At 46.3% G+C, this 15,457-nt stretch overlaps 1 protein-coding gene and 1 long non-coding RNA gene across 4 annotated transcripts in view; one reads left to right on the top strand and one right to left on the bottom strand.

The window, feature by feature from the left end:
* Nucleotides 1-1,148, bottom strand: part of LOC136004499 (CKLF-like MARVEL transmembrane domain-containing protein 4) — a 76,673-nt gene extending 75,525 nt beyond the window's left edge. For both annotated transcript variants that reach the window (XM_065661033.1, XM_065661034.1), the window contains exon 1: nucleotides 638-1,148. In XM_065661033.1, the coding sequence (XP_065517105.1) occupies nucleotides 638-823 (186 nt within the window). In that variant the 5' untranslated portion in view covers nucleotides 824-1,148. The remainder of the gene's footprint in view (nucleotides 1-637) is intronic.
* LOC136004501 (uncharacterized) overlaps nucleotides 1-2,574 on the top strand; it is a 40,109-nt gene extending 37,535 nt beyond the window's left edge. For both annotated transcript variants that reach the window (XR_010608500.1, XR_010608499.1), the window contains one exon: nucleotides 72-2,574. This is a non-coding gene — a long non-coding RNA (uncharacterized LOC136004501). The remainder of the gene's footprint in view (nucleotides 1-71) is intronic.
* The last annotated feature ends 12,883 nt before the right edge of the window (nucleotides 2,575-15,457 follow it).

Raw genomic sequence — 15,457 nt, 5'->3', positions numbered from 1 at the left:
AACAACAATTAATACTGAAATTGAAGTATTTATATACTGATAAATTGCCTTTTTCTTTTTAACCTATACAGAAGCTGTAGTGGTAGAGTTTTTCGAACATCCTAGTGACCCACGGGCACGGGCAGGCCCTGGCGCGCACGCCGAGATAAAAATCTGTTTCTAGACCCTACCGGCACAGCGGAACGCTACTGCAAAACCCACCGTAAACGGAGGCCTGACCCGGGCTGTTTCACGCTGCGAGGAGAAGCCGCACCACCTGACGGAGCAAACCCAGGCAACCTCGAACCGCCAGAGACCCAGCAGCACTTCCCCAGCGCTGGGGACGGTAGTGGGGCAGAACGACGGGAGCCAGGAAGGCAGCCCGGGCCGCTCCCAGGCCGAACCTCTCCCCGCATCGGGCTGACCCAAACCCGAGCACCCAGCGACTCACACGGCGCGCCGGGCTGCGGCGGCCCCCGGACCACACGGGCCTGGCCAGCCGCCTAAAATGGAAGACGTTGGGCTGCCGCCAGAGCCGCACCCGCAGGTACGCGCCTCGCTGCCGCGGGTGCCTTTTCTCCTCTCCCCACCTGCACCAGTGTGGGGGGAAGGAGCCCCGCCTGGCGCCCCAGTCCCCCTCCCCGCCCGCGATACATACCATCTCAGCCAGCTTGATCCTGCCGAAGGTGCCCTGCAGGTAGTCCAGGTCGCAGTGGAGGCCGCCAAGCCCACGGCGTTGGCTGACGGGCTCCGTGGTGGGCTGGTAGGGACTGCTGGCCCCAGCGATCATAGAGGTACTGGACGCCTCACCGTCGAACTCCTCCAGGTCATCGCCGTTCCTCATGGTGCCGATACCACCGCACTATTGAGGTGATAGCCGCGGAGCAGCAGCCCACGCCGAGTTGCGCCGCGCTCACCTAGCAGAGGGCCAGCTGCATAGCTACCCCCATCCCCTCGTCAGTCGGAGCAATGCGTGAACAGGGAGGGCAGCATGATACAGTGTAGTACTGTGCCCTGGCCCCACACGGGAGGAGAGCGCCTCACCCCGTACAGGAGCACGATGAAACCGCCTCAGCACGTCTTGACCGGGCTGGAACAAACACCAAGACACCTTCGTCATCCACACCACACAATTCCCTCCACTCCGACCGAGACCACTGCTCCTCCCCCTGCGCTCAGCGGAAAGGGCGGGGAGAGCAGAGCGCACTGACACCAAGCGGTGCCGCCCCCGGCCGGCACCTGCCCCCCCCCCCCGGGGCCGGGTCACTTCGCTCCGTTGGCGATATTCGCGGGTCTTGGCTGTTGGCACCCGAAATGTTGGCACTCGGGAAGGCGTCAGCGGTTCGTGGCCATGGAGGCTCTCGGACTGCGAGAATTTAGAACGCTAACATGCGAAATTCAATGAGTTTTCCTGTGAGGAACAGCTGAGAGAGTTGGGGTTGTTCAGCCTGGAGAAAAGAAGGTTCGGGGGGATCTTCTTGCAGCCTTTCAGTTCTTTTAAGGGGCATATAGAAAAGATAGGGAAAGACTTTTTGCAGGGCCTGTTGAGATGGGACAAGGGATGATGGTTTTAAACTGAAAGAGGAGAGAGTAAGGCTGAACGTGAGGAAAGAATTCTTTACAATGAGGGTGGTAAAATCCTGGCCAGGGTGGATGCACTGTCCCTGGAGACATTCAAGGCCAGGCTGGATGTGGTTCTGGGAATCCTGGTCTAATTGAAGATGTCCCTGCTCGTTGCAGGGGGGTGGAACTAGACGACCTTTGAAGGTCCCTTCCGACCCAAACCTTTCTGTGATTCTATGATACTGCCATTTTAAAGTGTGGTCATAGCTCAGGGATAGTCCTTTGAGACACAAGAAGCAATTCACACCTCTCAGAATTACACTTTCAAGCTGTTAGGATACTGCAGATGCAGTAGTTTGAACATTGGAAACTGTGATAAACACATAAATGTATTGGCTTTCCCAAGTCATAGGTGTGGTTATGTGGATATAACTGTACGAGTTTACAATAACAGAAACAAAGCTCTCTAAAGACACAAGATTAGACAGCAAGTTAAAAAGGGTCATTACTCTTGAGCAAAACGGAGTCACATAGCAAAAGAATTTGTAAAGGTAAAAGAAAGAAGGGTGGGGCTTGATATAAGAAAAGCTAGAGCCTGGAAAACAGAGTTAAAGTACTTTTTAGCATAACAGGTTGTAGAAAGAGAATAATGTTTATGTTGTAAGTCTGTGGAAGGTAGTGGCCCCACCAAACATGAGTTAATTGTTTCACACTAGTCATAGAATCATAGAATCATAGAATAGTTAGGGTTGGAAAGGACCTCAAGATCATCTAGTTCCAACGCCCCTGCCATGGGCAGGGACACCTCACAATAAACCATCCCACCCAAGGCTTCATCCAACCTGGCCTTGAACACTGCCAGGGATGGAGCACACACAACCTCCCTGGGCAACTGATACCAGTGTTTCACCACCCTAACAGGAAAGAATTTCCTCCTTATATCCAATCTAAACTTCCCCTGTTTAAGTTTTAACCCGTTGCCCCTTGTCCTGTCACTACAGTCCCTGAAAAAGAGTCCCTCCCCAGCATCCCTATAGGCCCCCTTCAGGTACTGGAAGGCTGCTATTAGGTCCCCACGCAGCCTTCTCTTCTCCAGGCTGAACAGCCCCAACTTCCTCAGCCTGTCTTCATACGGGAGGTGCTCCAGTCCCCTGATCATCCTCGTGGCCCTCCTCTGGACTTGTTCCAGCAGTTCCATGTCCTTTTTATGTTGAGGACACCAGAACTGCACACAATACTCCAGGTGAGGTCTCACAAGAGCAGAGTAGAGGGGCAGGATCACCTCCTTCAACCTGTTGGTCAGGCTCCTTTTGATGCAGCCCAGGATGCGGTTGGCTTTCTGGGCTGCGAGTGCACACTGCCGGCTCATGTTCATTTTCTCATCAACCAGCACCCCCAAGTCCTTCTCTGCAGGGCCGCTCTGAATCCTTCTTTGCCCAATCTGTAGCTGTGCCTGGGATTGTTCCGACTCAGGTGTAGGACCTTGCACTTGGCATGGTTGAACTTCATAAGGTTGGCATCAGCCCACCTCACAAGCGTGTCAAGGTCCCTCTGGATGGCATCCTTTCCCTCCAGCATATCAACCGGACCACACAGCTTGGTGTCATCGGCAAACTTGCTGAGGGCGCACTTAATCCCACTGTCCATGTCTTCAACTGTGGAGGATTGGCTTGTCGAAAAAGGTCAAAAGGTCACGTTCCCATCAACGAGCTGAAACAAGACATCTGTGTAGAACATGATGCAAACCTCTCACGCCAGATAATGAGGAAATGAAGGACACCGGCAAACAGCAACATACTATGACCAATCACAGCCAAGGCCACTAAGTGATAAGTGCATGAGAAGGAGGATGGTGGGGGGGTGCACGGTGTAGCTGCAAAAATATAGAGCTTACACAATGCCTTATTTGTGCCAGAACCAATCAAGTGCCTAGTATTTGCATATTCACTGTTATATTAACCAAAGGTAAAAGCCCAATAAACGAAGCTTGCTGTTAACTCATATTGAGTCGTCCAAGTCTTCCTTTCACGACAAATGGTGACCCCGACGTGATTTGAACACGGAGCGGAGGGTACCGACACCACGGCCGTGAAAAAGTGGCACTTGGCTCCGATCTTGCCCCGGAGGGTCAAAGCGGCGCATCGCGCGAAAGGACGACCATATAGATGGGATCTGGGCGCCGCCGGACTTGCAGTGGCTGCATCGGCAGCATTGCACCAAGGAGGAGGAGCAGCCGAAGCCTCGTAGGGCAACGGAGCGCGAGTACCTTAAAAGGGGGTATGGAGAGGCAAGCTGCCCTGAATTTATTTAATTGCTTTTTAGAAAAGCGTGGTATTAAGGAGAAGGAGTTAAAGAAGGAATTAGCGGGAGTGATAGCTTATGGAGTAGCGAAAGGTTGTTTCCTCGACCCGAATACGATCTTTGACAGTGACGAGTGGCAGAAAGTAGGAGATAAGCTGTGGGCAGCCACCCTTGACGGTGATAAAACGGCAAAGCATTTGGGAAAAACCTGGTGGGTAGTTGCTAACTCGTTAGATCAGCACCATGCCGAGCAGAAGGCGGCAAAAGCGGCCCCCCCCCCCCCCGGTCCTTGCTTCCCCGGGTCCAGCTGAGAAGCCGCCCACCGGCTCTCCCTCCTCCTTGGTCCTTGTTTCCCGGGGTCCGGCTGAAAAGCTGCCCCCGGGGAATGCAGAATCTGGGGACGTGAGTAAGCTGGTGGAGGAGAGAAACCTGCAAATTGGCAACAAGGGCATGGGTATTGATCGTGAACGTATATGGAAAAAGATAGCCGCACAGGCTGCCCAGGAGGGAGATCTTGAGGCTGCCGCTGATATGTTACAGGCATTCCCGGTGACCTATCAGCAAGGGCCTCAGGGTGGCCTTACTGCTAGTATCTCACCGTTAGATTGGAAATTGCTGTCGCAGCTGCGAGTGACAGTGAGCAAATGTGGTATTCAGGGGGAGCCCGCTAAACAAATGTTGGATTATATCTGGGGGGGGGGGCTGTTACTCTCCAATGATGTCAAGAGTCTCACCCGCCTCATATTCACCCCACATCAGCAGTTGTTATTTAACACATACTGGCAAGCATTTTGCCAAGAATCAGTGGCTGAACAACGCCACCCCGGGAATCCTTTATACGGGCTGACTATCCCTGAGCTGATGGGGTTGGGTCCTTTTCTACGTACAGAGGCGCAGGCCCTCTTAGGGCCTGATAAAATCAGGGAGACAATGGCCATGGCCCGGTGCACCATAGATCGAATGAAGGCCCCTGGTGGATTGCCCTCCTATACGTCCCTGAGGCAGGGCCGGGACGAGCCATTAGGTTCTTTTGTAGACAGAGTAGCCGCAGCCATAAAATCGGCTGGGGTGCCAGAATATATGCAAGGAGCTACCTTAAAGCAGTGTGTCTTGCAAAACGGGAACAGCGTTGTTTGAAATCTTATAGTGACACTGCCAGGGAACTGGAGTGTTGAGGAGTTATTAGAACGTACCGCGCAAGTCCCTACCGGTAATCAGGCTATGTTAGTGAATGCCATCAAAGAATTAGGAGAGGGATCGAAAGCACAAGCAGAAACATCCCAAAACCAAGTGTTCGCAGCCCTCGCTCCTCTCCGCTCGCCCAGCCAACCAGTACCAGCAGAAAGCTCTGAGAGTCCGCTGTTTCCGATGCAGCCAGCAGGGCCACCTCCGGCGAAACTGCCCCGCCGGAGCAGTCTGGTGTCCTCAATGCCAATCTGCTGCGCACTGCCCTGCCACTTGCCGAAGACTACAGGGAAACGGAGGACAGAATGCGAGGGGGACCCGCGTGATGACACAAGTAGCCCCCCACATTGCTTCCCACCACCCCTGGCCACCCCTGAGCCTCTGCCAGTTGCCACCGCGTCTGCAAAGACTGAGGACAGAGATGAAGACAGTCTTTTTGACCCGAGCCCTATTGACCCCAAGAAGGAACCTGTGCGTGCTCATCAGGCTGCTGTTGCTGCTTCTGAAGTTCTGACGCCTGTTAATTCTGATGCTGACCTGGATGATCCTTTTGACATGGAGCTGGAAAAGAAGCCTAATTTATATCCCCCAGATCCTCATGATAAATGGGCAGCTGTAAAGGGAGAAGCGAGATGGGTGGGGGATGCAGATGCATTGTGTGCTTTCCCTGTGATGTATGTGCTGGATCAAGACCTGCGGTGGGAAGGTCTCTCGTATGCCCTTATCAGGGGTATCGGGAGGACTGTGGCGGACTGTGACGGACCATGGACTTGGGGTCCCATATACAACTCCTTTGATACAGTCTGTCTGTGATACTCATGTACTAGAAGTTAGCAAATATGTCTATGATTCTATTGATGCTTGGAAACCTTTACAGATATTGCTGGCCTCTTCTTCTGACATAGACTGGCCACCTGTGTCAGAATGAGTGTGCATTTTGATCAGTATAAAAGCCCAAGCCTCATGCGATGTGGGGGAGGCAGAGCCTCTGCGGGGACGCTTGCTAGGGCTGAGCCTGCCACCTCACACTGGGATGATGCTTGTTGGAGCTGGTTTCCTGATAGTCTTCACAGGGTCCTTATGCCACGTTCTGTACGTGGGACTTTATAGTGCGAGTAATAATTGTCTGGATTTTGTGTTTCAAATATTGTAGTTGTGTGAAATGTGCTTGTGGGATCCCATATGCATACGTATGTGTGTGTGTGTGTGTGTGATGAGAGCAGATGGTGTTCTATGTATTTTTTTTTGTTATTGTGTTCATGTAAAAGTTTTTAACAGGTAGTGGTTTAACATTTCAGGCAAGAAAGGGTTAACGCAAAAGTGTGGTTGCTGACAGGTATTTATGGTTGCTGCTGAAGCAGGCAGGCAGCTGTAGCTGCTGCCAAGCAGGCTGCTGTTTGTAGCCGTGCAAATCAGAGTGAACAACTTCTGGGGAAAAAAAAAAAAAAAAAAAAAAAAAAGGGGGGGGGGGAGAGAAGAAAGGAAGGTAAAGTTGCAGAGCACAGGTAGACAAATGCGAATCCAGGTGATAGATTGGAAATCTATTCAGAGAGAGGCTCTGTCAAACAATGATTTTGATTGTTGCAGGAAAAGATTCTCGCCTTTCCTGTTAAGTACCAGATTAACGCTCAAGGTCAGGCAGTAAATGCTGAAATGTCTCCCTTAAATTGGAAATTGCTATCTCAGTTAAGGCAAACTGTTATTTCTACAGGCATTCAGTTTGAACCCACTAGGCAGATGTTGTCATATATTTGGGGAATAGATTTGCTGTTATATTAAAAGTATTGTGAAATTGATCCTCACCCCTTCGCAGTTGTTGTTATGGAACATGTATTGGCAGAAAACCTGTCAAGAGGCAGTTGCAGTTCAGCGAGGCCAGGGAGATCCCCTGATTGGGGTGCAATTACAACACCTGATGGGAACTGGACAGTTCTCCACTAAGGAGGCTCAAGTCCAGCTAGGTCCAGAATTGTTAAAAGAATCTATGAGACTAGCCTTGCTACTGGGGAGATCATCATCTGCCTTGAAAGGACTATTCATTGTTCCAGGTGTCATCGATGCTGATTATATGGGTGAAATTACGTTAAATTATTTATGCATCTTTGGTGATGAACAAACTCCAGCGGTTATTAAGCACTTTGTACAAACAGAAGATAAAGCCTTCTTTTAAGGCGTACTATTGAGATCCTAATACAGATTTGTGGCAGGGACCGGCAGAAGTAATATATCTGGGCCATGGTTACGCCTGTGTTTGTGCTCCTGCAGGACCCTTGTGGGTACCATCCAAGTGACTAAGACCGGCTGTTGCAGAAGCTCCAGTGATGGCGTCTCCGAGCTAGTGTATGGACCCTGACTCGCAGGCCCGGGAGGAGCGTTGCTTGCGCCGAGCGCTACAGCCACTAATAGAAGAACTTAACTCCTTAGTCAACACAGAGCTTTCGTTGAGCACGGTCGCCCTCCTAGATCCGGTCCATAGCCACAGGCATATAGTGGTACAACTGAGATTGGTGATACAACAAGTGCTTCGATAACTCTGTAGTTTTGTCATCAGTGTGACCCTACAGTAAAATTGTATTGTGGTGGTTGTCAGTCTATAAGGCATCTTCGCCAGAGTTAGCTGAAACAAAGACCTTTTGTATAGTCTGTCAAATTATCTTTTATGTAACCTGCTTATAGCGCTTCAGAAATATTTAGCTGATTTTAGAAGTTTCACTTCATAGAGCTGCATATACGTTTGCTTTACAAGCTGCTTCGCTGTTATAGGTCTCATAATTATAGGGGTTTTGTTACTTTGTTATGCTTTGCATTGTTGTTCTGCTTGTTTACAACGACTCCTGACTCAGTCCTTATTCCTTTATAAAGAAAAAGGGGGAATTGTGGAGGATTGGCTTGTCGAAAAAGGTCAAAAGGTCACGTTCCCATCAACGAGCTGAAACAAGACATCTGTGTAGAACATGATGCAAACCTCTCACGCCAGATAATGAGGAAATGAAGGACACCGGCAAACAGCAACATACTATGACCAATCACAGCCAAGGCCACTAAGTGATAAGTGCATGAGAAGGAGGATGGTGGGGGGGTGCACGGTGTAGCTGCAAAAATATAGAGCTTACACAATGCCTTATTTGTGCCAGAACCAATCAAGTGCCTAGTATTTGCATATTCACTGTTATATTAACCAAAGGTAAAAGCCCAATAAACGAAGCTTGCTGTTAACTCATATTGAGTCGTCCAAGTCTTCCTTTCACGACATTCAACGAAGATGTTAAACAAGGCCGGTCCCAACACTGATCCCTGAGGGACACCACTCGTTACCCGTCTCCAGCCGGACATCGAGCCATTGACCACAACTCTTTGTGTGCGGCCATCCAGCCAGTTCTTTATCCACCAAGTGGTCCATCCATCAAATTGATATCTCTCCAATTTAGAGACAAGGATGTCGTGTGGGACAGTGTCAAACGCTTTGCACAAGTCCAGGTAGATGACGTCAACTGCTTTACCCTTATCCATCAATTCTGTAGCCCCATCATAGAAGGCCACCAAATTGGTCAGGCAGGATTTCCCCTTAGTGAAGCCATGCTGGCTGTCACCAAGCACCTTGTTGTTTTTCATGTGCCTTAGCATGTTGTCCAGGAGAATGTGCTCCAAGATTTTACCAGGCACAGAGGTGAGACTGACTGGTCTGTAATTCCCCGGGTCTTCCATTTTCCCCTTCTTGAAAATGGGGGTTATAATTCCCTTTTTCCAGTCGTCGGGAACTTCACCTGACTGCCATGATTTTTCAAATATGATGGCCAGTGGCTTAGCAACTTCATTCGCCAGCTCCTTCAGGACCCGCAGATGGATTCCATCAGGTCCCACGGACTTGTGTGTGTTCAGATTTTGAATATGGTCTTGAACCAGATCCTCTCCTACAGTGGGCCCAAGGTCTTCATTCTCACAGTCCCTGCATCTACTTTCTAAGACCTGGGTGGTGCAGTCAGAGCCTTTGCCAGTGAAGCCGAGGCGAAGAAGTCATTCAGAACCTCAGCCTTCTCCAAATCCTGCTTAGCCAGTTCTCCCGAATGCTTCCTCAGGGGGCCTATTTTGTTCCTAGTCTGTTTTTTGTTTGCTATGTACCTGTAGAATCCCTTCCTATTATCCTTAACATCCCTGGCTAGGGATTATTATGTATTATTCTTCCAACATCTTCCTCTGACCTCCAAGAGTCTTTGTTACTGCTAGTTTTCTATTTTCTATGAACACTATGGATTATCAACTTTCTGATTTATTTCCTTTCCAGTTATCTTTGTGTTTTGCTTCATTTCTCCCTTTCAGTTCCCTTGAAAACTCTTTAATCCTTCTTTTTGAGGGTTCTGCCCAGTACAATATGAATTTTAATTTGAAGATATTTTTCTTCTGTAGCCTCAAACCCAGTAAGCAGAGCCGAAGAGACAGACTCAGAGATCACATCAGGGAAAGTCTCAGGGTTTTGCCTACCTTTAACAGTCACTGCTTGGTTAACTGGAGACACAGTTTAGAGCATGCAGGCAATAGAAAGCTTCATAGCTTCTCTGCTACACCCAACTGCTGGAAGAGGCCAATATTGGGGGGGGGGGGGCACAAAATTACAAAATGAAATATCTAAACCTTTAGAATCAGTTTTAAGTAATGTTAAGTTTGATGGCTTTGTAACAGTAGCAATGGAAAATTACTGAGGTGCATGATGCAGAGAAAAAAAAAAACAGAGTACAGATAGAGAACATACTGAGAATTCTTGTATAAGATAAACCATTATAGTTGATGTAGTTTTAGGCCCTTATGACCTTAGTACAAAATGAGTGTAAGAAAAACAGGCTAGAAGAACAGGACATAAGGATAAGGAGTATCTGGGAATGGCAGGTGTCCAGGATGGGCTGTAGTTAAACTAACTGATAAGTAGGACAGGATGATTGTTGTGCCTGTGATGTTAACGAACCAATTAAGCTGGTATAAGCATCTACTGCACATGCTTCAAAGGCTGCCAGAAGTGATGAAGACTGTTGGAAGAAGTAAACAACCCTCAGAGACCACCACCACAATTTTGTAGGCATGTGGGGAACTTTCTGGAAAATGACGTAATCCATATGTAGCCTCATGAAACTTGAAAACTTTGCTGGCAAGTTTGTTCCTGGAGTTTTCTCTGAATCAATATTCTCCAGTGAGATGAAGAGTTCAGAGACGTGTAAGAAAGCACAGATATTACCCTTTGGTAAAGGGCAAATGGTAGGGAAATTAAAAGAAAAAAAGAAAACATGAGCAGGGTGTGAAGGATGGTAACTCTTGCTTGGTTCACATGTGATTCGGAGAAATCTCCAGGAACTCATCACAGAATCACAGAATCACAGAATCCCAAGGGTTGGAAGGGACCTAAAAAGATCATCTAGTCCAACCCCCCTGCAAGAGCAGGGTAACCTACAGTACATCACACAGGAACTTGTCCAGGCGGGCCTTGAATATCTCCAGTGTAGGAGACTCCACAACCCCCCTGGGCAACCTGTTCCAGTGCTCTGTCACTCTTACAGTAAAGAAGTTCTTCCTGATGTTAACGTGGAACTTCCTATGCTCCAGTTTACACCCATTGCCCCTTGTCCTATCACTGGATATCACTGAAAAAAGCCTAGCTCCATCATCCTGACACCTACCCTTTACATATTTGTAAACATTGATGAGGTCACCCCTCAGTCTCCTCTTCTCCAAGCTAAAGAGACCCAGCTCCCTCAGCCTCTCCTCATAAGGGAGATGTTCCACTCCCTTAATCATCAACAAAGTTTAAATTGACAAGCAGCTATTCTTTATTGTGGTGCCAGGAGACACGGGGGATAGCTCCTCCTAGCATGTCTCATCCAAGCATCAACCAGGCTGTGATTATATTGTCCTTAAACATACATATTCATTAGATTACATACATTACATCATACTTCTAGAGAATCCCTCCTGCATGCCCACTAAAATGTGGTAGTGGGCTTTGGGACCCCTGGTGGTTATTCATCGCTTGGTTTTAGGATCGTTGTCATATCAGTAACCACCAGGGGGTTCTGGCAAAGCTTATTTTAGTAATTTCCTTTTCTTTATAGTTGCTAACAAAGCCTAAAGTCCTTGAAGTTGCTTATTTACAACCCCATTCTTCAATCAACCCCATTCTTCAATCCCCCCTTTTCTTGTCCTATTGCAAATTCTTTTGCAACTGAGTTATTTCATTCTTATTTAAAGTTTCCTGAATTATTTCCCTGTTTATACTTGATGCTTAATTTTGTTTCTCTTCCATTTGTCATAGTTCATCATGGATTGTTTGCAACACCAAAAGGAGCATTGGACAGTTATACATGTAATAAAAACCATTCCTATTATTACCAATACAGTAAAAAACAACTGTCTCAACCAGGAGAGATTGGGTACCCATGATGTTAATTTTTCCCAAATTTCCTCAAATCCCCACGAGTTGTTGTCCTGCACCACCTCATGAAATATTTTAACTTGTTTCCATGTCTCCTTTAGATCAGTAGTAATTCTTCCACTTTGACCTGTATAGGAACAACAACTATCATTGATTACAGAACAAACTCCTCCTTAGGATGCTAACAGTGTATCTAATGCCACTTGATTTTGGAACACTACTTTAGACAGGCTGGTTATTTCTTCTTGTACTGCTAGAATAGCACCAGCAGTTCGATTTTCCATTTCCTCAATTGCAGCTGAGATATTTACAGTCGCTTTTTCTAATTCACTAACACCTAGAGATGGAATAAGCCATCTAACAGCTATGGAAAGCAGTGTTTCATTCTGCCATGGGATTATATCCTCTTTTGATTCTTTTAATAAAACTCTGAACCCAGGTTCCAGAGGGATGAATGTCAATTACTGTAAAGTTGGGAACCACTACTCCTAGTGTGCATGTCCCTTTCCAGTTAGGAGGCAAAGCCTTATAGGCATTTTCTCCACATAACCAATACCACCCTTTCCCTTCAGGAATATTCCAATAACCAATTAAAGGTTTTCAAAGGTGAAGTTGCATTGCCCAGCTGCAACATGGATAATTTCCTACTGACATGTTGCCTTGATTAAGAGTTTTGTTAGTGGTTACACATTTAACTTCTGACATATTCGAGGCTTGTATCCTTAAAGCCTGTAGATTTGTATGGCTCTTGTCAGTATAAATGGGATCTCTCCATAATCTATTCCAATTTGTCTTAAAGGGGATAGGGAGGCCAATTAAAGGAATACCAGGTCTCTCTCCTGATTTAGGTAGCTGAGTACAGATCCAACAATCACTCTTGTTTGAGACACTAGTAACATTTTGTATCAATCTCAGATATAGATTTTGATTCCATGCTTCTACACCTATTATTATACAAGCCCAAATTATGATCGATGCAGTCTGACATGTGTGGGTCCTGAAGACTCGACGCGCCATACTTTTTCTTGGTTCCGGTGTTTTTCTGGTTCTGGCACCTTCTTGATTCTTGAGTAATGTATCCAAGCAGGCTGTTCCTTTATCTTCGCTGCTGTAAAGGTAGTCAGTAATACCTGGTATGGTCTGCTCCACTTATCTTCTAGGGAATCACCTGCAAAATTCTTAATAAAAAATCCAGTCTCCTGGTTTAAAAGGATGAATAGGATAATCTAAATCTCCCTAACACTCTGCCATTTATTTCTTCTGTTTTCCCAAGTTTACCAAGAACTGTTGAAGGTGTCCTTCTCCTACTTCTTGAAGGCTCTCTCCTTTAAAATGAGATTGATATGGCCTTCCATATAGAATCTCAAATGGGCTAATTCCTTCCTTTGACCGAGGTTTTGTTCTGATTCTCACTAAGGCCAATGGTAATGCTTGATACCAATATAACTTAGTCTCTTGACAAATCTTCCCAAGCTATTGTTTAATTAAGTGATTCATTTTTTTCACTCACCCACTGGCCTGAGGCCTATATGGAACATGTAATTGCCAATCTATTTCCAATTTCTTGCTGATTTCTTGTATTAATTTTGCACTGAAATGTGTACCGCAGTCAGAGGAGATAGTCGCTGGTACCCCAAAACGAGGTATTATTTCATTTAATAGCACCTTAATCACTTGTTTTGCATTATTTGCCCTGCAAGGAAATGCTTCTGGCCACCCTGAAAAAGTATCTGCCAATACCAACAAATACTGATAACCTCCTTTCCTAGGTAATTCAGAAAAATCTATTTGCCACTGTTGTCCCAGATAATTCCCTTTTCCAATTGTCCCAACCTGATTCCTGTTTTCAGTCTTAGGATTATTTTTCAGACATAGTTGACATTGTTTTGTCACTAATTGCACTATGGTTTAGAAATTTCTTCCTATGATCTGTTTGTTTAAATGTTTATACAAGACATTACTTCCCCAATGAGTTTTGTTATGTTCTTCTTTTATTAACTTCCATAATTGGTTCTAGGGGAACACTACTCACCCTCAGGTATTTTTATCCAACTGCTTTCATTTTCCTGTCCTTCCAAGTCTTCAATTAGTTTCATATCTTCTTTGGAGTGCCTAGGTTTATTTTGCTCAATTACCAGCTTACTGTCAGGAATTAAGGACATTACCTCAACTATTTCTGTTTCTGCCACCCATTTAACGGCACAATCAGTCAAATTATTTCCAATCTCTAGATCAGAGTCGATACGCGGATTGACTCCACAACTCGTTAAAGTTGTAAAGTAGGTATGCTTTATTCAGCGCTGAGGTGCATGGGGATCGTTCCTCCAAAGTATGCACACCCAGGGTCGTTTTTCCTTTACATTTATTCCCTTAAGGCATACATATGCATTAGATTACTGATACGCCTATACATATTTAATATCTGTCCCCGCTTCGTATTATAATGAGCTAGAAGGTCCTTTGCGCCTGCGCAGTGCCCCCTCTGGTCATGGGCAGGGGTCTCAAGACGAAGTAAATGAGTCTTCCTCCTGTGGGCAGGGGTCCTCAAGATGAAGTAAATGAGTCTTCCTCTTCTTAAACTTTTCACCGTTTAATCTTCACGCATGGCTTTTAGGGCTTAGTCGGTATCTCATCCATAAATCATCAGCTTCTCCCCCTTATCAATAGACCCAGACATTCGCATTTCCTTGTCAATAGTTGCTTATCAGTAGAATCAGGCCTCTGTCTCCTCCCCTTATCAGTAGTTTGTGCCTTGTTCTGTTTAGTAAGCATGATAGGTGTTTACAGCAGACAATACTTTTGTTTAAGCAAGGAATTCTTCTAACTCTCTTATACAATCCCCTGTATTGTTCCCTTGCACATTTATTAACCCTGTATCAGAGCCACCTTGTGGGTATTCCTTTAGGGCAGTCTCACTTCCAACGTACAAATTCCTTACAGTATGCACACTGATCCCATCCCACAGGAGAATTCACTCTTTCACCTCTGCCTGACATTCCTCCTCTACCTCTGCCTTGTCCTTTCACATTAGTCCCTCCACCAGTTTCTACTTGTCCCAAAGCAGCCACAGTAGCTGTGGCTATAGCATGACTCAGCTTTTTCTTCTCTACCTGTTTCCGATTCCTATACGCTCTCCACATTTCTTTAACGTTCTCAGGTCCTTCTGCTCTGTTGCCAGTGACAGCACCCTCTTCCTCCTTATCAATAACAGATGGGGCAGATGCAGAGGGTGCTCCTCTCAGAGGTACCTGTGATACATAATCCTCCAACCTATCTTCCTGATTACTCTTTTTAACTTTAAACATCTTTCCCCAATATCACAAGCTGAACAACATCTCTCCAGCTTAGCTTTCTGTTTTTCCCTGTCCTTTTCCAAAGCCAAAATTAAGGGATCTGGCAGAGCTATATTAATTTCGCATTCCGTCTGCCACTCCAGGTGGTTTCTTAAAGTGAAAAACATATCTGCATACATCACTTCATCCTATTTTCCTTGCTGCCTTAAAAATAACATTAATTGCAACAACATTTTATAATTCAAAGTCCCATTTTTGGGCCTTTTTTCCTGATCCTCCAAGGTATATAAAGGCTACCATTGGTTATGTTATAAAAATTTCGTCTTAGCCATGATCTGATTCAATTATTTTATTGCAATTAATTATATTACAATTGATTAATATCGAGAGGCAATAAGCAAGCAGCGCTGGGTGCGCCGGGGAGTCTCCGCTCTACCAGAGACGCACACCGGGGTCTTTGGGGTCTAGTCTCTTATACTTCTTGGTCCGGGGTCTCAGCCAATCCCTTCTTCTGTACCCGGATGCCGACGTGGCCCCTTTCCATTTTTCTTTTCTTGTTGCTGGGGTCTTTCTCCGGTGAAGATGCTGCTGAACTTCTTGGTCATACATTAACCGGGACATGTCTTTCACATGCAATTAACCACCATCTTAGCCTCATAAATTCCATTCCTTATCTGGTTACTTATCCGGTAACAGGATGTATCTTATCTCTTAGTTACAT

This window comes from Lathamus discolor, chromosome W (genome assembly GCF_037157495.1).
Source record: "Lathamus discolor isolate bLatDis1 chromosome W, bLatDis1.hap1, whole genome shotgun sequence".
NCBI lineage: Eukaryota > Metazoa > Chordata > Aves > Psittaciformes > Psittacidae > Lathamus > Lathamus discolor.
Note: the sequence above shows the minus strand (reverse complement) of the source record. Positions and strands in the feature narration are given on the sequence as shown.